The sequence below is a fragment of the Mustela nivalis genome (genome assembly GCF_964662115.1).
Source record: "Mustela nivalis genome assembly, chromosome: 11".
Classification (NCBI taxonomy): Eukaryota; Metazoa; Chordata; class Mammalia; order Carnivora; family Mustelidae; genus Mustela; species Mustela nivalis.
The window spans coordinates 66,270,811-66,294,367 of NC_139030.1; the positions used below are offsets into that span (position 1 = coordinate 66,270,811).

General features: G+C 44.4%; 1 protein-coding gene across 1 annotated transcript; it reads left to right on the forward strand.

Moving 5' to 3' along the window:
* Positions 1-615: 615 nt before the first annotated feature.
* Positions 616-20,888, forward strand: RND3 (Rho family GTPase 3). Its single transcript, XM_082690879.1, has 5 exons — positions 616-1,077; positions 1,564-1,651; positions 13,259-13,368; positions 17,275-17,409; positions 18,843-20,888. Exons 1-5 carry the CDS (start codon positions 928-930, stop codon positions 19,092-19,094), a joined length of 735 nt encoding a protein of 244 aa, XP_082547005.1. The 5' UTR covers positions 616-927; the 3' UTR covers positions 19,095-20,888.
* Positions 20,889-23,557: the final 2,669 nt, after the last annotated feature.

Sequence of the window (23,557 nt, forward strand, 5' to 3'; positions counted from 1 at the left end):
ACAATGGCTTTTGCACTGAGTTATAAGCATCTCCTGCTTCTCTTTTTTCTCTGTTCCCACCTCTTCTACCCACTCTTCAAAACCTTTCTGCCTCCTCCTGAGTGACTGAAACTGACAGGTTTCAGAAGCCAGTGTGTTGCTGTGACCTAGACAAGCCAGTTCCCGCATCTGAAATAGCCTGGCTTAGCTATTGTTCCATGCCCTATATACGTGATACAAACCATTTCTTTCTTAAAAAAAAAAAAAAAAAAAAAAATACAACCACTTAACCCTTCCTAACCCAAGAGAGCTTGCTGTTTTTTTAATGATGGTTTTAACTTGGATGAGAAATGCTTTTGCTTTTACAAATGTTCATGAGGCTTATGTACATCAGCCCCTATTGAAACGTTTTTAAAGGAATCCTAATAAAAATCCCCATGCACAGACATTCCGTTTCCCCACCTCCTGCTGGACTCCCACAGTCCCATCCATCAGCAAAAGCATGGTTGGGGTCTTCAAGTTGTCCCAGAGGCTTAGTCTGGAAATAGATCCCGCACGGTCCCCCTAGAGGGCGCACTGTTTACATTTTCAGGGAGTAACGAGAGGGCGCTTGCTCCCAGGCTCCATAAAAGGGGAGGAGGCGGATCGGTTTCCTTCTCTCATTGAGAAAGAGGATTGGAAGGCCGGGCGTATAAAGCCTTGCGGAGAGCGTGAAACAAAGCAGTCGGATCGGAATTGGACTTGGGAAGCGCGGTGTGGAGTCAGGCGTAAAACTTGTTGGAGGGGAGTAACGAGCCTGCTCCTCCAGCCCCCCGTCTGCGCGGCGCTTCCAGAGTTCCCACCAGCTTCGGGTTGTATTTTTTTATATCTGCTTTTTATAGACAGAGAAGTATCTATTTTTCCTCTGAAGAGAAAATTCCTGTTCCAAGAGAAAATAAGGCAAGATCAATGAAGGAGAGAAGAGCCAGCCAGAAATTATCTAGTAAATCTATCATGGATCCTAATCAGAACGTGAAATGCAAGATAGTAGTAGTGGGAGACAGTCAGTGTGGGAAAACCGCGCTGCTGCACGTCTTCGCCAAGGACTGCTTCCCCGAGGTGAGTGCGGCCGGCCGGCCGGGGCTCGGACGCGGGAGGGGTCCGCCGGTCGGGATCTCCCCCCCCCCCCGGTCTGGGGTTGGGCTTCCCCTCGCATTGCCCCCCGTTCACCCCATTTTCTTTTCCTAAGCAGTCTTTCTTACTACTTTCCCCCTGGTGAGACTGCCGGGAAAGGGAAAGTGAGCCGGAACGTTTCGGGGACGCGTCTGCACATTCCGCTGTTAGCCTCTGAAACTTGTTCGGTCCTGGGTGCGGAATCCGGGCGGGGAGGTTTGGATCCTCACGTCTTGGGGAGCAGGGCGGTGCGGGTGACGAGGCTGGGGTTTCAGAAAGGGGCCGCGTGTCTGGCGGGTGGGATTTTATTATTATTATTTTTTTTAAATCGGGGAGTGAGGAAGCGATTTTCAGAGGGTGTTGTGCCGGTGTCGTGCTCTGTAGATAACCTCTTTGCCCTCTTTCCTGTCTCTGCCCATTTTGTTTGTCCAGAATTATGTCCCTACAGTGTTTGAGAATTACACGGCCAGTTTTGAAATCGACACACAAAGAATAGAGTTGAGCCTGTGGGACACTTCGGGTAAGAGAGTCCTCGGACCGCGTGGCGCTTGGGGCGGGTTTCCAGCGGCACCGGGTGCGTGGCGGGTCTCGGGACCCCGCGCGGCACGCTCCCAAGCGCCCGACCGCGCGCCAGCCGCGCACTCTGCGCCCCAGGGTTAACTCTGCCTCTTCCGAGGGATTCCCGCGGTCCCTGCTGGGTGAACGTTTTGTCCCTTCTGGGCGGGGTGGGGGACGACGAAGGCTAGGGGGGAATGGGAGTGGGGAGAGAAGGGCGCTGTGTGCCCGCCGGGTGACCCCGCGGTGGAAGCGCTGGTAGCCAGGTGGCCGGGGAGCGGCTGGCTCGGGGGGGAGGGGAGGTCGTTCCCCAGTCGCCTATGGGCGGCCAAGGTGGCCCGATGGGGGTGGGGGGAGAATGCGTGCGGGCCTCAGGACTACCCGGCTCGCGGCAGGCGCCCCTGCAGGAGCTAACCTGACGACTGTCGGAGGCGCGGGGAGCGCGGCGGGAGTGGTGGGAGGTGGGGGAGAATCCCCGAAGCGACGCAGTTACGTGTGTATTCAGCTTTGGGGCGGGGGGAGCAACGTGAGCGCAGGCCCCCGCGGCGCTCCTGACGCCTACAGCCAGGAATGCGCTGGTGGCGCGGGCAGCACCCGGCGGAGCGGTCGCCGGCCCTCGTCTCCCGCCGCCCGCGCAGTCTCGGTGCGGATCCCCAGATCCTACACCCCTCGCCAGCCCCAGTGGTCACGCCGCAGCCCGCACCCCCACCCCGGCCCTCGCAGTTCTTTCCTGACTATTTCATCACCCTCTGCCCGCCTGCAAGGCCGCGGGCAGTGCTCTTCGCCTCTGACCTTTCTGTCCAGTTGAATTACTGGCATCGTGGTGAATTATTTTCAAGGGTCCGGGGTTCAAGGCCGGGTTATCGCTTTCTGTGCGCCCACCCACCTACGTAGGAAGGACGGGTACCCCTGGGGAGGTCCTCAGCACGCGGCTATTAGGGATCTGGCCTGGGCCTGGCTTGGTGGGGGCGGGAGGCGCCACCTGGAATCTCGGGCTGGTACCCGCCCCCCACCCCGCAGTGCTCGGAGGATCGGAGGCGGAGAGGAGGAATCCCGTTTCGCACAAGGGTGTCGCCTCTGGAGGAGGGGCCACCGGGGAAGGCCGGGTGAAGGCCCCAGCGCTTGGGTCTGGGAGCTTAGCAGGGAGTCGGGCTGCTGCAGGTGGACCGAGCCAAATCCCGGGTGAAACTAGCGAGGAGGAGCGCGCAAGTGCCAACATGCAGCCGTTGCTGTCAAGCAGGGAGGCCCCCGAGGTGGACCTGCGCCCAGCTGGGAGTGGCCTCGTGGAAGTGCTTCTGGACTCTGCGAGCTTCCCACAGCCCTGGGTTTTAACTTCTGGAGCCCCCGGGGCGGGGAGGGGACACAACGGGATTAGAGAGCAAAAGGAAGGCACCAGACTGACAGGGTCGCCAGAGGCAGTCCCTGCACAAAGGCAAAGGAGAAGTCTCGGCACGAGCGCCTCTCCATGGCCGGTGCCAGATGCGCGTAGTGTTGCGGTGGGAGGCGCTGAATTTGTTTCCACCTGAGTCAGGCTCTTCCTCAAGCTTGGCCAAGGGTAACAGAACCAGAACCTCACAGTGTTTTGTACTGGGCTGTGCACGCACCGTCTCGCGACTACTGGCACCGTGTGGATAGACCGAATGGAAGTGTATTAATTAATTAATTTATTTATTTATTTTTATTTTCAGTAGTTCCTATTACCAGAAGTGTAGCCTAGTACTTAATGCGCTCTGATTCCCAGACATACCGTGATATTTGTTATGCCTGGCGTGCAGGACAGCTGATACAATACTAATAATTAGCGTCAGTACTTAACCCTCCCCCAGCCTGTTTGGACCTAATGTATAATAAGAATTACTTAGGCATGGGGTCTGTAATTCTGATGCAGTGTTGATAAAAACCCGTGTTTAGATCTTAGCTACTGGTAACCCAGGAATTTCTCTGTGCAAATCCCTACCTCCCTGAGTCTCATTTCCTCATCTTGAGAAAAAGATACAGAGCTAGACAGTGTGCAGGATCTCTCTTAGCTCTATGCTTCTTGGCCCTAGTATACCAGACAGGCAAGTTCTTTTGTTGACCGGGACCTCCATGGGCTTCAGCTCTGAGTCCCAGTGCATCTGGCATCCATCCTGGGGTTTTTCACCACCTACACAGCAAGCCAGGTTCTGAACCTGGCCACCCCTTCCTGGTGGATTTAGGAAGGAAACTCACTTGGGTAGGGAGGGGGCATGCCTGGCTTTATAGGAATGTTGGTCTTGCCTTCCCTGTGTCCTGCTTCATGAATCACAGGACCACCAGTGGAGAATTTAGATCAGGCAACCAAAGGGCTAAATTGACATTTTTAGAAGAGAAAAGGCACAGTGTTTTTTCAAAGGCTAGAAAACAAACAGAATGTGGTCAGTTTACAGTTGGAGGCTATGCTACATGTGTGCAAGTAAAAGCACTTAGATATTCTCAAATATTTAATCCATGCCTGAGAGTGTGTAGTCCCTGCACACCTAACATCATGCTTTTCACACAGTAGTCATGGGGTAAAATCTGTTAAATGAAAAAATGAATAATCATATGCATAGTTTCCAAGGAGATAAGATTCTCTGACATTTATTACCACTGAATTACCTGTGCACAAAGAATGGCAACTTTATAAACACTGCCTTTCATCAGATTAAGGATAATCACCTGAAATGAAGTCTGTAGTTGAAATAATCACTGGTATTTTTATTTAATGAAACAAAACCTATGCATGTTTAACTAAGATATAAAGGTTTCAAAAAACCATGATTAAGAAAACATCACACTGCAGAATTATCCAGTAATGAAATCTTAGTTGGAATTTAGATCTATACAAATGGGTGGAAAAAAGGCATAAGGGGATTATTTAGAATCCTATTACGCTGTTTGTGAGGTGAAATGTTAGTTAAGCACTGTCACCAAGCACTTGTTAAATTCTGAGAATAGATTGTTTCCACCAAAAATGGTTTATCATCTATGAGTGAAAAACGTCTAGCAGGAACCATTGTATCAGCTATGATGCAGATATGATAATCATATTAATTACCGAACATTTTTCTACTTCTTAAGGTTTTCATAACAAATTTCTGAACAGCATTATATTTTGACAAATATTTGACATTTTCTTTGCCCACTAAGACACTTGTTTAGTTCAGGTTGTGAAAATAATTGCATATGCCTGATGGCCTCTTGATAGATTTATTTTTTCCAGGTGCTATCAGTCTCTCTAGAGAGAACATTCCACCCAAATTTGTTCTTTAAAGTCCTAAATGTCAGATTTTCCTTCCCTTCTAGAACTCCGTGAAAGTTAACGATTAATTAGAAAAATGAGGTATGCCTCACTTCTCTTAGGTAGGAAGAGAGCATAAATCTTGTCCTTTACATGGTATTCACATCCTGCCTAGCCTCCTAGCAGAGGGGCAGACATTTAAGAGATGCAAGTAGTTGTCTTTTTGTGGCTTCTGTTCTTGGACAGCTTCTCATCAGGGGTCTCCTTTTCCTCCCAGCAGTCATGCAATTATGCATAGGCAGAATTGCTACTTTGGGTTTAGGAAAGAACATCAAGTGGAATTAGGACATGTGGGGCCTCTTTGCACCAAGAGAAGAGAATTCACTTCCCACTTTTTGAGGCACAGATCTTAACACTTTACACGCACCTCCCATCTTTCCACACCTACCATGAACAAGGCCCTCTGCTAGGCCTTAGAGAGCAGTGTTAATTTATAGTCGTGCCCCTAAGAGTCATACAGCCCTGGTGGGGCAGAGAGTGGGGAGAAAGAAGCTCTTCCTGCCTAGTGTAGCTGATAATCAACTTACGTTGAGCTCATTTTGTCTGGTTCTTGTACCCAAGGGCTCTGTCCCATCTGGTTGCATTGTATTTTCCCTAGTGGGTAGTCCTTAGTGCTGATGCCTCTTTTAGATCCTGCTCAGGTAGGAAACAGGTCCTCCTTCCCACCAATTAAAGCAACCACAAATGGCAGTTGGCCACTTGATTTCTTATAGCTTCTTGAAGTTAGTCCAGCTGTCCCCCAAAGTAAACAAAACCTTTTATATAATGTCACCATAAGTCCTCTAAAATGGGGATACTTAAAGGTAGTCTTTGGATGCAGATTTGTCATAGTCTGGGCTTTAATGAGAAATAGACTACCGTTTCAATCGACGAGGTGACCATTTCTATTACTGGTTGTAGAAATGCTGGTATTGACTTTCAGATACATTCAGTGAGTTCCTGCAGAACAATGGGTAATGGTTTCAACATTTTGAAGTGATAAGTGAGACCAAAGTAGTTCTAATATCTTGTGTTTCAGAATGTGCCACATTTGCCAGGCACAAACAATTTGTAGCATGAAGCCAAATGCCTACTAATAATAGGAACTTAGTCACTTAAGGATGACCATATCTTTTCCTAAGTGATTTGATTGCAGTGTAATTTCAGCAAACGTGATTTAAGGAGTAATAATCATTCATGCCAGCTTTTAACCTGTGCAAGTTAATGCACATTTATTTAAGGTATATTATTAGTTATCAAATACTCAATTCAGCTGCTAAAATCCCCCCACAATAACTATGCTCTTGCCTCATGAACACTCTTTTGCATCTTGTCATGATACAAGCTGCCTTTTAGTCCATGGGTGCTAAAGTTAGCACTTCCTGCGTCAGTTTTTAGCATAATTAAGAGAGAATGTAGTATTCTTTAAATCTTACACTTGAAGGACAAGGGAAAAAAAAAAATCTCAATTATCCTTGGCCTGACTTTGAGGACACACTCCCATAGAAACGAGTCAGTGCCTATTACATTTGTACCTTACCCACCACATTGGAAGAATGGTCTTCGTGACAAGCACTGAATTGAAAGATTTCTTAACAGGGATAGAAGTATTTCAGCAGTGTTGAGGATTAATATATAGTTAATCCAGAAAAGCAGCTTCAAAAGAGTTCACTGGTCCCCCCCCTTTTTTTTTTAAATTTAATATGTGAATTGACCTGTTGAGGCAAGACCTATAGAAATGATTACAAAACCAGTGCTTTTAAGGTACTCTTTGTGCAGGAATTCTGCTAGATGCTGTGGGAGCAGGGGTGGGGATGGGGCAAAGCAGTTCCAGCCCTCAAGGTACTTACTGCCCCCCCACCCCCCCCCACCCCTGTCCTTGGAACCTTAGTCCTTGTTTTTATAGGAGGGTGAGTCCAGAGAGTCTAAAGCCAGATTGATCTCACAGAAAGAAGATCCAAAGAATAGTTGAAGGCCACTGGGTCCGCCCAGGCCCCTGACTGGTGACTCATTCTCCTTGAAACCCACCACAATTCCTTCCGTATCTCTAGAAGTTGACTCAGTTCTTAAGAAGTCTTTAACATCTCTCCCACTTGAAAACATGCCTACATTTAATGGCTATCAGTGAAAACAAGATTCTGAAAGTTGAAGAATTCTCGCTTAATCTCATTAGAGAAAGGAAGAGGGCAAGAATTTCCAAAGGAGCCGGAGAAGCAGGAAGACTGTGACTCTCAAGGGCAAGGGCACATTGTGGGAAACCAGTTGGATTTTAAGGTGGTAATGATCCCTAGCAGCTTTGAGTTTCAGAACCAGGCTCAATTCATTGTTCACCCTGAAACTCTGTAGGAGATGGAGATTAAAGCAAAAACCGCTCTGAATTTGTGATTTTCAGTAAGCAATATATAAAACTATACTTGGAGATTTGTCCACCATGTATTTAAAAAAAAAAAAAAGTATAAATTCCCTTTCTAATTCTTCATCCGTTTCTAGACCTTTTAAAAAATCTCCTTTAGTCATGTTTTCTCCCCTCCCAATCTGGTTTCTTGCTACATTGTACATTTCCATGAGGTGTCCAGCTTGAAATAACCAGATGTTTCTTCATTAATCCAATTCTTGCATGGAGATATGCCACCAAAGACCAGTAGTTTTCTCCGATTAGCTCACCTTGCCTGGTGGGCTGTGCCAAATGAATTAGTTGTGCCTTAGCCATTCTCTGAGACCCTTGAAACATCTTCTTAGTTACAACATATTAGCAACTTCACTCAGAGACCCCCTTGACAAACAAATTTCATCGGCATGGAATATAAGCTGCCTCAAGTTTCACCAGGTGTTGTGCACGTTGGTTTTGAAAACACAGCATGTGGCAAGGCGAATTCATGCATGGGACTCTGCTTCAAGGGAGTTGGGTGCTTCAATAATTATATCAGAGAATCTTCCCTCTATTACGGAATGATAATGTAAGTTTGAAAATACCTGTCTACACTTAGACTCTGAAGTTATGTGACCTACCATGGTTCTTCTACTTGAAGTAAAATATTTGGAGTCTTCTATTTTTTCAGGTATCTCAATAAGATTAGGAATTTAAAGCTAAAGCTTTATTCAGCACTCAAAAACAGCAATCATTTCTGCCTCTTTGACTTTCCAACTGTGGACCTGCATTGCCCCCAGAAATTGAAAATATTGATTGTATTATTATTACCATAAAATACAGGGTACACAGAAGTACCCTCAAATGTTCATAAAAATCTGTTCATAATTCTTACTAATCTGAACTTCTAAAGAAATAAAGGAAACAGCTTCCCTGGGAATGTCGGTTTGCATATTTTTGAGCATGGTGCTTAAAGTGCAGGCTACTTGGGGAAATCATTCTGCGGAATCTTCTGCTAAGTCAGACAAAAAAGTTCTGCCCAGGCTTGATTCACATTCTTTCTTTTTTTTTAGGATTTTATTTATTTATTTGACAGAGAGAAGGAACACAAACAGGGGAAGTGGGAGAGGGAGAAACAGGCTCCTCACTGAGCAGGGAGCCTGATGTGGGGCTCCATCCCAGGACCCTGGGATCATGACCTGAGCTGAAAGCAGATGCTTAACCGACTGAGCCGTCCAGGTGCCCCTTGATTCACATCCGTTAGATGATTGCTGATTGGAAGCTTTCACTCTCAGTAGAGATGGCATGAGGAAATGGAATCTGGTAATAATTGGGCAGCTCCTGTAGGCTCATGTTAGCTGCTGTTTGGTACAGATGTTCTCTTGCTGACCACTAAAAATACCAAAGGTTCATATAGTTTCTCGGCCAAAATCACGCGGTATTCCCAGTTACATTTGTTCTTGGTAGGCATTTCTTAGAGGAGATGGGGAAGTTTTTTCAATTTCAGGTTCAAGGAAAGGGAGTGGCGTTTATGAAATAACTCAACGAGGAGGGTTTGCAGCTCTGAAACTCCTGTAAAGCCTCAGTGTTTGAACTGGTTTTGCAAATGGTTCCATAAAGCCTCCCTTTTGGGCATGAATCTTCTTACATATACATTTAATTATGGACATATATGGCATGTTCTATCTTTGTGTGAGGATGACTGAAGCAAGCAGCTATGCGTCTCAGAATTAGTTTCTGGGTGAGGCACTTTGTGACTATTCTTGGGCTGGAAACGCTGCTGTCACCCGGAATTAATGATCTTGAAGACAAAGATAATTAGACCTGAAGTTTCAAAAGTGTTTTAGAACTTTGCTGATGTTGGCCAAGCCTGAGGAACTCTGAGAGCCCCCAGTGCACCCTGATTCTGGTCTACCCAGAGCAAAGCTCTTTGACTGTATGGGGCGGGGGATGGACACACTTTGCATATGTGCTGTAGTTGTGTCTTGACAGTACAGAGTTTTCTGGCGTTTTCCCTTTGGTGGTCTGAGAGGTGAATTAGGAAGGACTTTGGAATAGCACTGTGTGCTTCGAGTTCCATGGAGTGGGGCCGAAATGCAGCATCTGGGAATTCTGTAGGCGTGGAGCCTGGTGCACGTGCTGAGGGAGAGTTGTACTTGACAAGCCAAGCTCGGTACCTGGACTAACTGAACTAGGCCTTAGCACATTTCTGGGCAGTAGAGTACTGGCCCTAGGGTACTGCCCTTTCCAGTTCGGTACTTCCTTACTTACAGAACGTGGGGCACCCTTCCTTGTGTTGGGTTCAGTCCTGCGTGTTTCCTGGAAGCTTTTTATGTGCATCTCCTGAATCTATGGTAAAGTTAAGTGTTTTTTGCTCTTTGGCTTCATGGGATGTTCTAAGACTTTTCTGGAGGGATGTAGGAGTTCGAGGCAGACACAGTCCTTGTCCTTGGCTTGCTTTCGGCTCCTCCGGCTCCTCCTTTTCGTGTCACTTTTCCTTCCCACATTGCTTGCCACTTCCCAGGGGCATTCCTGGAATTCCTCTTCTTTTTCCCTTGGCTGGTGAGTTACACCACGCATGCCAATGCTTACACCCCACCCTCTCCAGCTTTGCTTTTCTTACTTCTTTGTGCAGTAGCATGGGCTTTACAGGAAGAATAGGGAAGAATTCAGAGTGTAAACAGAGTAGACACTGTCAAGTGACACAGGATTTTTTTCCTTTTTTTTTTTAAACTGAAGGCCCTGCTTAGCTGATGAATTGTTACGAGTTTTTCCTGGTAGAAGAGTTCTCTATAATTCTATATTGTCTTTTCTTTTTTTCTTTACTGCAAAACAGTAGAAACAGATTTTTTGATCCGAGAAGTTTTCACCTGAAGCCTATCAAAAAATAAAATTAACAAATGGCCTTTTTATTTTTAATGGCAAATTATTCTTATAGTTAGGGGTTAGACAAATTAGGCTTATTATTAATAAAGGTGGGGACTAACTACTTTTATTACCACCCTTGGACATTTGTTGATCTGAAAGTTTTGCCGTTCATTAGCAAAAGTAATAAGATCGGATCAAAGTGTCATTCCTAATTAGATCTTGTTAAAGCTCCTAAAAATTATACCTCTGTACCTCACCAAGCAAGGTAGTTTCCTTCTCAGGAACCTTCACATACAAATATATTTTCATTCAGAATACTAAGCCCAATAAAAATAAAAGTAGAAACAGACTTCCATAGGAATTTGGTTTCAGTTGCAAACTCTGTTTTCGTTTTCAAGTCAGGCCAGTGTCTGCATTCTACAGATATATGGGTATACCTACTAAGCCAGAGGCCAGCTCGCTTGATAGTAGTAAGCAGGGGTCTCCAGGCTTGTCTGAGGCCTGAAGACAAAGCTGGATCCTCTTTGTGGCCATATGCTGGGTGGGGGAGGGAAGCCCGGTCCACAAAAGGGAGAGAGGGTTATTCTCTGCAGCCCCATGGTGACTCGAGTGCTGAAACCATTCCTCTAGATTTTAAAGTAGTCCCAGTGTTAATTATCCTATTTTAGCACCTTGGTAATTCCCCAGATGTCTTTCCTAATTTTGTATTGGGCAAAAATGGTCTCCATTGGTAGGTAGAGTACTCTTTGATCCAAGATCAGGGGGAGTACTCTTACCCAGTCCTCTATGTCTTCCTGTCTGGAAAGCACCTGGAGCTGCCTTGTTGAGGTCTGATTCAGGCTGGAAAGTAGCCGCCATGGGTTAGTTGCATTTTGTAATGTGAGTGATTACCTAGAAAGATCTCCGAGGCCTTGTTGGCCTCCTGACCACTGGTATTGAAGAGCAGTACTTTATGGATTTGGGGTCCTGTTCCATCTGGCCAACTTGGAAAAGAAGAGGAAGTCGCTGCGTACGTTTCTAGTATTTTGGATTTCCACTCTGCCATGTGGAATCTTCTGACTCTTGCGTTTGGCAAGAGACTTTCTGAATGTTTAGGGAAGAAACTGTTTCAAAGTTGGACTTCGGACCGAGAAGCCAGAGAGGCTGTAATGGAACTTCACAGAACAAATACAGAAATAACCATAATACTCGGAAACAGTGATAAGCCACCTCATTCTGAGACCTATCAAAAATGTTTAAATTAGTGAGCTGTTTGTGAATTACTCTCTTGACCTCAGAATTCTTCAAGTGGCTGAAAAAGCAGTCACAACTTGTCAGAGACAGCTTCTTTCCAGTATGCATGTCTTAATATTTAAAATGACTTGATTTTCTTTTTCTTTTCTTTTTTTTTTTTAACTCTAAACCCTTTAAGCTTTTGGAAAATGTCCTTCAGTTGTCAGTCTCTGTTACACCAGAGCCCTGATTCCAGATGTGTGTAGGGAGCTACTGTAGCTTGTGAAAAATTCTGGCTTAGATTTTTTCCTGGTTCCTAGAACATTCGCGTCTTCCTTGTAGACACAGCCGGCTTGTGGTTGTCATGACCTTCCTGAAAAGCAGCCAGTGAAAAGGCCACAGTGCCCGTGGGGTCAGGTAGTGAGCTAGGGACCCAAGATAGAGTGTGGAGAGGGACAGTGCACCTTGACTCTAATAACTTGGAGATCTCCAGAGCAGCCTCCTGAAAAATGTTGATTTGATAGAATTGTAAAGGATTGTTTTAAAAGCCTCTTCAGTCGCTCTTCTCCTGACTTTGACTGTGGAGGTTTGATTTCTCAGACGACAACATGGCATGTTTTTCTGCTGGAAATGGAAGGTGTTGTCAAAATGAAATTGGGTTTCAAAACAACTTCAGTAGCTTAGATTTTCTTTCTCTCTTCTGGACTCAAATGTGTATGCATGTGAAACAATCTTCACATGATGGCTAGTGAAATGTCAGAACACACATTCAGTATACAGAATATGGTTGATGACTTCCTTCAAGAACAAGTAACATTGGCAAGCTGTGTTTAATTTTGTAGTCCCACCATTTTATAATAATTGACTTCATGTAATGGCCCATTCTTTGGGATTCTTAAAGGAATAGAAGAGATTTTTCTAAATGAGGAGATGGTTCTGGGGTTGTATTAATTGGGTGGTAACTTGAACCTTTCGGGTACCCTGGATTTAGCGTGGGCTGAGATCCTTCCCTCTTCGAGATGGAACTGTGTGAAAAAGGGACATCATCCAATATGACATTTATTACATTCTTTGGTTGTAACAGGAAGAGAGCCCATATATAGGGTTTGGGGGTAAGTTTAAGCGAGCAAGCTCACAGATCAGTGGTTTCTCTAAACTTGTAATTTTGCGATAGGGTGGCTTTGTGTCTGCTGCACTTCTCCTTGCAGAGCTGGCCCTTTCTTCCCTCCCCCACTCAGTGCCATCCTGTTGTCAGAGAGATCCTGAGTTCTGGTCTCCTTCCCAAGAAGTAGTGCCATTTATGGCGCTTGCTACCACTCAGCTTGTAATATCACAACCATAACCATTACCATGGTTGATGCTTACCCATCCCCCACTAAGTGCCAGTCCCTGCCCGGGTTCCTTTAATCCTGGGTCGGTACTGTTGTCATCTTCATTTTAGAATAGAGAATCAAGAGACACAAGAACCCTGAATCTCCCTTGCCCCCCCCCCCACTTCAGGGGCGGAGATAGATTTGTGCCCCAGGTCCCCTGACTACTGATGCTTCCGCCCTGCACATCACCCATGTGCCGTTAGGGATGGGGGACTGTGCAGATTGCAACCTAAGGTCCTGGCTGCTCCCCTTGAATTTGAGACAGATACCCATGAGGCTTCATTGTCTTCTGGTAGAAGTGGAATATATTACCCCTGGGCTTTCGCTGGTTTGCATTCTTTTCTAAGACAAGAAGAGGTGGGAATGGGGCCATGTGACAGTCAAGGGATCTATCTCAGAAAGGTGGAGTTCATGTATGAGGGATACATGGAATTTTGATCTGAAAATGTGTGTATCTCTGTTCCTTCTCAGGTTCTCCTTACTATGACAACGTCCGGCCCCTCTCTTACCCGGATTCAGACGCTGTGCTCATTTGCTTTGACATCAGTAGGCCAGAGACTCTGGACAGCGTCCTAAAAAAGGCAAGTGCTGGGGACGAGGGCCCAGTTCAGTCTGGCCCATGTGTAAAACAGACACGGGAGGTTGGCTGGGGGGTCCAACACTCTGCTTAATACTGTGCCTATGTATTTCGTAATTAGAAGATTGGAAAAAAAAAAACAAACCCATACCATACTGGTGTTTCCACACATACTTGTCACAAGTTTTTTTTTGTTTTTAAATATTTTATTTATTTATTTGAGAGACAGAGATCACAAGTAGGCAGAGAGAGAGAGAGGAGGAAGCAGGCTCCCCGCTGAGCAGAGAGCCCGATGGAGGACTCGATCCCAGGACCCTGGGATCATGACCTGAGCCGAGGGCAGAGGCTTAACCCACTGAGCCACCCAGGTGCCCCTGCATGTCACAAGTTTTGATGATGAACCTGCATAAGAGTTTCTTTCATTTTAAGAAACAAGATACCCTATAAAGAGCCTCTGTGTTTATCCTTTGGGCAGAAAGGTACAGCTAAAAATAATGATACTTGATTACTCTCAAGCACGTGTCGTCTTTTTCCATCCTTCCTTTCCCCTATAGTTTGCGCCTTAGTTACATTGACCTCAGCTTAGTGAAATGAATGCAATAACTGCCCTTTTAATAAAGAAGCTGTGCTTCGATAATGATGTTATTTATTAGAAATAGAACTGTCATACAGGGGGAGGGGAGGTGTGTTTACAGACATTAGACAAAGTGAATTGTGATCAGAGAGCAATCATAGAGTAATAAAAACAGGGGTTGTAAACACGTGAAAGAGAACATAGCCGGTTTCTGAGGGTTCGTGAGGTTTAGTAGGCGGAAAAGGGCCCTGAGCAAGCTCAGGCTGGAAGCAGGAGGAAGGGGGCATGTTGCAGGCTGGGTCTCAGATCTCTCCTACAGATCCTGGGGAGACCCGGAGGGAGGAAGAGTGTTTCTGGGCCTCCACCAGCCTAGGACTGAATCTCCTGCTAGTCCCAGAAGGCATGTGTGTGTGTCCATGCATCAGCGTGGATTAGCCATTAGCTGTTTTTTCAGTCCTGGCCTGAGAGCTGGGAGGTTTCAGAACCAGACCCTTCTGTAACGCACGGACCCTCTCCCCCCGCCCCCCCCCCCCCCGCCCCTTGCATTGAGGCTTAGGCAGAGAATGTGGTTGAGAGCAAGGTAGTGTTTTCATTATCTTATGTGTTTTTGTTACTTTACATTTCCCTGTTAGACTTGCTTGTCTCGGGTGTCATTAGGAAGTTAGGATTTGGATGGTGATGCTGGTGATGCCGTCGTCGTTCCTCACCCCTGTCTGTTTACCAAACATGACAAACACAGTTAGCTTCGGGAAGGATGAATTTCTTGAAAGATCAAAGGCTCTTTTTAACTCTGTTCAGTTTTCAGTAATGTGTTTTCTAACGCAAATAATGCTAATGTTTGTCAGATTCGGGCAGGAATACACCTTTCCTGTCTTCAAGGCTTGTGAACAGTTGCTAGACATGCAGAGGGAGGCCAGAGGCATTACACAGCCGAGGAGCAGCGTAACGATGTGTCTACGGCTTGTCTGTAGATGAAAGAGATTGCTTATTTACTGGGGTGTTCACTTGATGTAGTATCAAGTTATGCATAATTTATGATGAAAAGCCTTGCTCTTGTTTTATTTTGCCTTCGTCTTCTGAGACCTAATGAATAGTGACTCTGGCCTTAGAGATATTAATGAATATGTTTTACATTTGTGTGAAGTTTAAGGCTCATGATAACCCGTGCTGTGGTTTGTCTTGATTAATTGGCTCTTTAAGTCCTTGAATATCAGAGAGTTTCGAGTGACATAAAGCAGGATAGATCTTTTTATTTATTTATTTTTTTTCCAGTTCATCTGCTTGTTGCCATCTAGCAAATGGTAGATGCTTCTAAATAACTCCGGAGGAAAGGAAGGGAGGAGGTAGTTGATGGATCAATTAGGTTCTCGTGGAAAGTGAATTACTTCCTTTAGTCTGCCCTAAGTACACGTCTGGACCTGGAGATGTCCCCTCTAGTGGTCTTTTATTTTTTATTTTTTTTAAGATTTTATTTATTTATTTGACAGAGAGAGATCACAAGAAGGCAGAGAGGCAGGCAGAGAGAGGGGGGAAGCAGGCTACCTGCTGAGGAGAGAGCCCGATGCGGGGCTCGATCCCATAACCCTGAGATCACGACCTGAGCCGAAGGCAGAGACTTTAACCCACTGAACCAGGCAGGCGCCCCTCTAGTGGTCTTTTTTTAAAAGAGTCCCGTAGGATGTCCTTCTGTTCTAGTATTACTACATTCATGGCATTGTCACCCTTGCTCTTCTGTGAATTCCACAACAATGTCTTAATCTTTTTAATGACCACAGTACCTAGTAAAACACATGATGCATATTTATATGTGTGGTCTGGGAGAGCCAGCCTGGATCCTGATATCCACCCTCCAGTCCCCCTTCTCCAGGAGCCAGAGCTCTCCTGGGAACACTCTGAACCCCTGACTCCCGTCCTGATGGTCATCTCAAGCTTGAGGAAATGAAACCACAAAAAGCTGTTCGCTCTTAAAAGCGGACAATTGGAATTCCTTGTTAGGCATTTCTGGAGGTTCTAATAATTCTGGTTAGGTCACGCGACAACTAGCCAAGTTGGACTAAATTGAAACATTTAACAACTTAATGTAATTTAAAACTAACTTAAGGGCATAACAACCATAGGAGCAGATGCTTCTCTGAGAGCTCAAAAGATGGGCCTTTGTAAATGTCATGGTCTGTGTTGTTCTAGTCTTTTGAATGGAGGGTGTGGTTTTTGTTGTTGTTGTTTTTTGAAGATTTTATTTATTTGACAGAGATAATGAGAGAGGAGGACAAGCAGGAGGAGTGGGAGAGGGAGAAGCAGGCTCTCCTCCAAGCAGGGAGCCCGATCAGTGCGGGACTCAATCCCAGGACCCCAAGATGATGACCTGAGCCAAAGGCAGACACTTAACTACTGAGCCATCCAGGCGCCCTAGTGAAGTTATTAACATTGTCTCCTGTCCCTGATACGTCACTAGAAATTTCAGCCCATGGTGGCTGTTCAGTCCTTCTTGACGGAATTTGTGGATGCATCCCGTGCTTGCGTTGACTCTGCCTTATTCCCAGGCTTCCATGCAGGGAAATTCCAGCTCAATGTTCTGAGGATCTAGTTGCTTGTTAGAATATATAATTATTCCTAAGGCACTTTTATCTTTCAGATACCCTAATAATTAAGAAATTAATGAAGCTACTACCCCCAGCACGTCTCTTGCAGTAGGGATGGATGATGAGTCACAGAGAGAACAGATAATGTACATAAGTGTTCCCTAATGGGTCCACTTTAAAAAGTAGTAAAACTTTGGGGCGCCTGGGTGGCTCATTTTGTTAAGCATCTGCCTTTGGCTCAGGTCATAACCCCAGGGTGCTGGGATGGGGCCCGACATCGGGCTCCCTGCTCAGCGGGGAGACTGCATCTCCTCCTCCCTCTGCCCTCCCCTCCACTTGTGCACACAGCGAGCATGTTCTCTCTTTCTCCTACTTTAGGAAGTAGTAAAACTTGGGATGCCCGGGTGGCTCAGTCAGTTAAGCACCTGCCTTGGGCTCCGGTCATGATAGCAAGTTCTTGGAACCCAGCCTTGCGTCGGGCTGCCTGTCACTCCCCCTGCTTGTGCACTCTGTCTCTCTCTGAAAAATAAATAAATCTTTTTAAAAAATCATGAAATTTAATATCTGAAAGATACTGAAAGATAAATGTGAATTTGCTTCTTCATTGGAAGTGACACTTTCTTTCAGATGTTCTTTTTGAGTCCCGTTCCCAGTGTCTGCCAGTGGAAGAGTTGTTGACCAATATGTAGATGCCTTTGTTAATATATAGATGTACTTTGTTAATTTTCATCTTTCTCCTCTCTTCCTGCCCCCATAGTGGAAAGGTGAAATCCAGGAGTTTTGCCCCAACACCAAAATGCTCTTGGTTGGCTGCAAATCTGACCTTCGGACAGATGTCAGTACCTTAGTAGAGCTCTCAAATCACAGACAGACGCCAGTGTCCTATGATCAGGTATGTATGTTGTCAGGGTGCACATGTGGCTTTCGAAGAAGGACACAGTATCATTCCTAAGAAAATAAAAGTAGCTGCTCTTCTAAAGGTTCAGCCAGGGGTCAACTCCAGGTTGAATAAAGGCTCTTGAGTAAGATACAGAGATACAAGATACAAAGGCTCTTGAGTAAGATCCCCCATGTTGGGATGGGGACATCTGGAGAAAAGGGCTGGCGATTTGGTGCCTCTGCCTTTACAGCGACCATCAGAGCCCCCCATGACAGCCCATTGCTCAGATTGTGAAGACTGCAAAGTGATGTGGAGCAGACAGGGGCTTGGCTGAGGTTTTGATGGCACTGATGCCTGGCCCTCTCGAAAAACTTCTTGATATTTTTTTAGCAGTTTACTTTATATAAGGATTATATAAGGATAGATGTGTATGCATAAATTAAGACAAGTTTAGGGACCATCTTTCAAAATGTGAAATGCCCTGTCATTGAGTAGGGTAGTCACATGATACTTGATTACTGAGTATATAAATGGTGAGTCATATTCAGCGCTTTGTCTTTCTCTGCAACTCTCACTGGGTTTAAAGTTAAATAGGTCTAAGAGATGATGTGGTCAGATTGGTAATACTCTTTGAGAGAGGTAATCTTACTTTACACTCAGCAGTACAATCAAATACTTAAGGAGGACATGGCCAGTGAAGGTAGAACTTTCCATAAAACTGTCTTCTAGAGATGAATCATTTCTCTAGATGTTTCCCCCAAGTGTCTAGAAGGGAGGAGGATCACTTTCAGACGTTCATTCTCCTACAACTTAAAACCAGAATTAAAGAGAGTTAAAGTTAACCAGCTAGAATTTTCCTTCGTATTCATCATTTTAAATACTGCAGTCATGTTTGTCTTACGTGTCTAATTAATAACAACCTGGTTCCTTCAGTAAGTCATTTTGGTCCACACATGCTTATTACTGTCTACACCTTGTCTGGTCTGTGTTTAGAATGTCCGTATGTTGTGTTTCCCACAGTTCTGGATGCCACAACAGGGTTACTCCTTTTGGCCGTCCAATTCAAAAAGGGTTCTAAAAACCCTTCCCTCCCCCTGTTTTTTATACAGCCTATTCACGAATCTTGAGCACCATTTACACTCGAGAAATCAGACTTTTGCACCTCTAGCAAGTCAAGCACTATCTATTGAGTGATGATAATTGAACATCTTAGGGGACTGAGTCTTGACCGCAGATATTTATGAAATGATTTATTATTAAAATTTAGTATGAATAATTAAAATTTTTAAACCGAGAGGATTTCTTTTGCAGTGACCCTTGGGAAAGACAGTTCGCATATTAGAAATTTTTTGTGCCACACTGTTACTTTGTGGTATCGGGAAGACCCTCTGTAACTTTCCCCCGCGACTTATTGCTGATTATGATGGCGTTCTTTTGCTTTTCAGGGGGCAAATATGGCCAAACAGATTGGAGCAGCCACGTACATCGAGTGCTCAGCTTTACAGTCAGAAAATAGCGTCAGAGACATTTTCCACGTTGCCACCTTGGCGTGTGTAAACAAGACAAATAAAAACGTGAAGCGGAACAAATCACAGAGGGCCACAAAGCGGATCTCACACATGCCCAGCAGACCAGAACTCTCTGCAGTTGCTACGGACTTACGAAAGGACAAAGCGAAGAGTTGCACTGTGATGTGAACCCCCAGCCCGTTCTCTTGAAGGGAGGACAAGGACGCCTCGTGTAAAGAACACAAACCGCAGACAGAAAGGTGACACCCGAGTGACGTGCACAGCCAGAGTCACATTCTGGAGGCTTAGGAGGTGTTGGAAAAGAGGCTCATCTTTTTGGAATCCTGTCCTTAGGTTCGGCATGTAGAACAGGTGGTGATGTGAACACATGGAAGGGTTTGAAAGTGTGACTTGAAAAATAGGCCAAAAAAGAGAGATTCACATGGGCTAGAGGTAGATAGGAGGAACCCAAGGACCTCCCCGGAGAAGAATCACGCTCTGAATGGTGCTTGCGTTTTTGTTTTTCTTCGTTACAGTCTATTCATGGATCTCTACTTTGATTTGATTTTTAAATGTTTTAATCTCCTTTACAGAAAAGTATATATTAATATACCGTCCTCATGGGGGAACTGGCACTGTGACCTTAGCGTTTAGTTTTCTAGAGGATGTGATCTAATTTCCTCCTAGCTCATCATTAAAATGGAAATTGTATCAGGACCCATGGGATATCCAGAGGAAAAGTTGGGGAAGCTTTTTGAAATCTTGCCTTCCTGAAGATAGCTGAGCAGGGTGGTTCCAAAGAAAGGCTTTTGGAGTCTTGCAAGATACACAGACCAGCACTACAGAGATCAAAGAGATCAACTGGAAAAAAAGTTGTCCGTTTTTATTCAGTCTGATGGTTCTGTTCATCCTTGTGATTGTCATGAAAAAGTGGTAAATTGCTCAGTGTGATATTTTTGTGCGCTGTTTAGAAAAGAGGGTGTGTGATTTCTTTTGCCATCATTGATGAAAATGCAAAGTCAAAGAAGAGGTGTCTTGGTTTGACGTCCTAAAATGATCCAAGGGGGTAAAATAATGTAGGTACTATTTTCGCCTGAAGAGTTGATGAAGGAATAGTAGCAGAAAGCACAGTTTGTGAGTAAAGCTGTCTGGAATTCAGTCACCAAAAGTGCAAAGCAAAAGGCCTGTTAATTTTGGGATGAAGCTCCGGAAGTTGACAGCATCTAATGATCTCTTGGTTTATTTCACTTTCCTTTAAAAGAACAGCTATAAGAGAAGGACCCTCTTACCTAAGCTTTAGAGAATCCTTAAGAGGAAAAGTCTGTGATGTCAGTCCCGATGCTGTACTCGGGCATTTCCAGAGAGGGATTGCTAATCATCACTTACCCAGATTCACCCAAGGCCCGTGTTCAATACTTGATTGCTGTTGCTAGATAAAATAATCAGCATTTAAAAGAGTTTACAGATATTTTTTGACCAGTTCCTTTTAGAGCTTCTTTCAGAGAAGAAACCAGATCTGACCTGTTTATTGTTGGCGCTTGTTGAAAACGAGCTTTCTTTCCAGTGATAAAGCTTCATTTTTGAAGTGTTGAAGCTGTGCTCCCATTAAATTGTGGCAGGAGAGGAGATTAAGGTAATTACAACACTCAGTTCTTTGTCTCACAAGCACTTTGTTTTGTCTCTGCAAGAAAATACCATTCTAGTCATTTCCCACGAAGTACAGACGTTTTACCAACAGAACATGCTTTGGTCGATGCCGCATTATGCTTTGGGCAGTGTTACAAGATAGCTGGCAAGTGCTTTCTGTATTTAAATATTGTAAAGAGAAAAATAAGTTATAACTGTTAAAAGCAGAACTTTCATTGCATTTTTTTAAATGTTGAAGTCACTTTGTATGTTTGTTTGGTCAATGTTTCCGCAGTATTTATTAAAACATAATTTTTTTTTCCTTCAAATAAAAAAGTAACCATGTCTTTGCCTAAATGTGATTCGTCTGTTATCTACTTCCTGATTTAACTGTTCGATTTTGTTTAGTAGAGATGATGCGGGCATCTGGCCTCACGTTTTATTGAACTAGTTGGCTTTGAAATTTTTTTACTCTAGCCAGTAGTGAAAGTTTCCTGGGGATAGGAAAATCTGCCTTGATGAGAGGTTTTCATGAAGATTTCAAATCATAAGAAGAAAATGGGGTATTAGATAAGTGATATCATAGACAAAAAGAGCTAGGGTACTGCATAAGATTAAAAAAATAAGGGAAGGGGGCTGCTTGGGTGGCTCAGTGGCTTGGGCTGCTGCCTTCGACTCGCATCATGACCTCAGGGTCCTGGGATCGAGTCCCCAGTCGGGCTCTCTGCTCAGCGGGGGGCCTGCTTCTCTCTCTCTCTGCCTGCTTATGATTGCTCTCTGTCAAATAAATAAATCTTTAAAAAAAAAAGGAAAGAATTTTAAAATTGTAAAAATAAGGAAATTCGAAATTCCTTGGACTCCTTAAGTAGTGAGAGTATGATGTGGTCTCAGGTCTGGTTTGTGTTCCTGCCTTTGATTCCCTTACCCATCCCCACCCCAGCCTCCGTCCCTAACCCAGCCAACACCTTGGGTTGCACGCTGTTCTTCACAGAAGCCAGGTGTGTAGCTGACCCAGGACCTAGCTATTAACAATTACAGGGAAGAAAAAAATGGCCATGTTCATGGTAGCAACATCTCTGAATAACACAGGGAGACAATATAAGCTGCTCCAGTGACCTGAGATATGAAAGCACGGAATAACTTCGAAAAATATTGGCACATGAGTTCCACAGAAATGTCCAAAGGTACTCCGTGTAGGACTTCAAAACTCAGCTGTTCTTTCTGTATAGCTAAGTCACTTTTTATAAAAACTGCAGCCTTGTGGCTTTTAAAATTTTTTTTTTTATATATTTTTAAAGATCTTACTTATTTGTCAGAGATCACAAGTAGGCAGAGAGGCAGGCAGAGAGGGGGAAGCAGGCTCCCCACTGAGCAGAGAGCCCGATGTGGGGCTTGATCCCAGGACCCTGGGATCATGACCTGAGCTGAAAGCAGAGGCTTTAACCCACTGAGACACCCAGGCGCCCCATCCTTGTGGCTTTTTAAAAAATGCCTCTAGCAATCTTTGAGGTATCGATACTTGCTTGGAAATAATTCTCAGAAGCACAAAGGAGGGGAAAACCAGAGGAGCTGGCATCAGTGAACAAATTTAAAGAGCATTGACAGAATAGGATAGCCTTAAAAAAAATTGAGAAGGCATGACGAATTACCGAAAATGTAACTCATTCTTGTCAGTAAGCAATAAAGGAAATAAAAGTACTTTCCTAATTTTCGGTGTTGAGTAACTTCGAGGCTTAATATCTAAATCAGGCTTGCAAGAAATGTTTCTTAACAGTGACAGGCACAGAAACACACACACACACACAGCTGAGGTTCTGCTGACCTTGGCAGTATTTTATAGGTTGTACAGTAATGTTTCCCCCTAGTGCATTGTTCTTTTCCAGTGGCTTTAATTTGCTAAACCAAAAAGAAAAGTTTGTCTTCAGCCCCGGGCATGTATGCCTTCCTTTTCTTCTCTGACGTTTTGCTTCTGCAAACATTTATTCTAAGTGTTCTGTGAACATTCCTTTCTATTGATTAATGATCATGATTAATGCCTCTTTAAATACTAAAAGGTGATTTTCAAACTTGGAGTAAGACTTTAATTGTGTCTCTCTCACTTCTATTAATCTTTTCCAAGAATAGTTGCTTGGAAGATTCTGGCCTTTTAGAGAATGTGCCTTAAGTGCAAATTTAGGAGGAACCCAGGGAATTATTTTTTATTAAAAGGAATTAAAAAAAAATAAACCCACCTCATTCCCTTAAGGCTCCTGAAACTGAAAGCTTCATAGCCTCTTTTTGATAAAGATTATTTTGACATTAGCATTCTCTTTTGAATCACCCCGATTTTTATTTATGTCATTCTTAAATTGGCCACATATTTTTGGGTACTTACTATGTGCCTAGCATTTTCTAAACTTGAAACATAATCACAACTAAAAAAATCTTTGTCCATAGAGGTTACAATCTAGTAGAGGGCGACAGGATGCACAATGTATGGGTGTGATTTCCATCAATATTAACTGAACCGAAAGTGCTGGGTTGGTGGTGAGCACTACGGTATGTAGCCAGGGACACCAATGCAAAGAGCTACCAATGTTCCACGATGTTTCTATATATAATAATGACGGTGCAAAAGGAATTTTCAAGTGATCCTAACAGCTGGAATCCATTTATGGTGATGAGGAAGAGCAATGTGAATGATGGTGTTCATCTTTCTTCAAACATCTCCTGTGGAAAGATGGTCAAAGGCAATCAGCCAATATGACTTTTATGGTCTTTTTAACATCTTCAGGCAGTCTGAGAAGATCTGGAATTTCTTAATCATTTTGTGTATCCAGATTTACTCCAGTCTGTGAGTGTAGACCTCTAGGTCTCCTTTTTTCTGAGACAGCAGGAACTCCAGGGTGTCTTGAAATGCCCTTGACTCTTAGCTCTGCAGGGGAGGGACTACCTTTCATGTACCAATGTATACTCATTATTTGCAACAGTAGATGGCAGGTTAAGTAGCTAATTGAGTCACAACCTGAACTACCAAATGAAAGGGT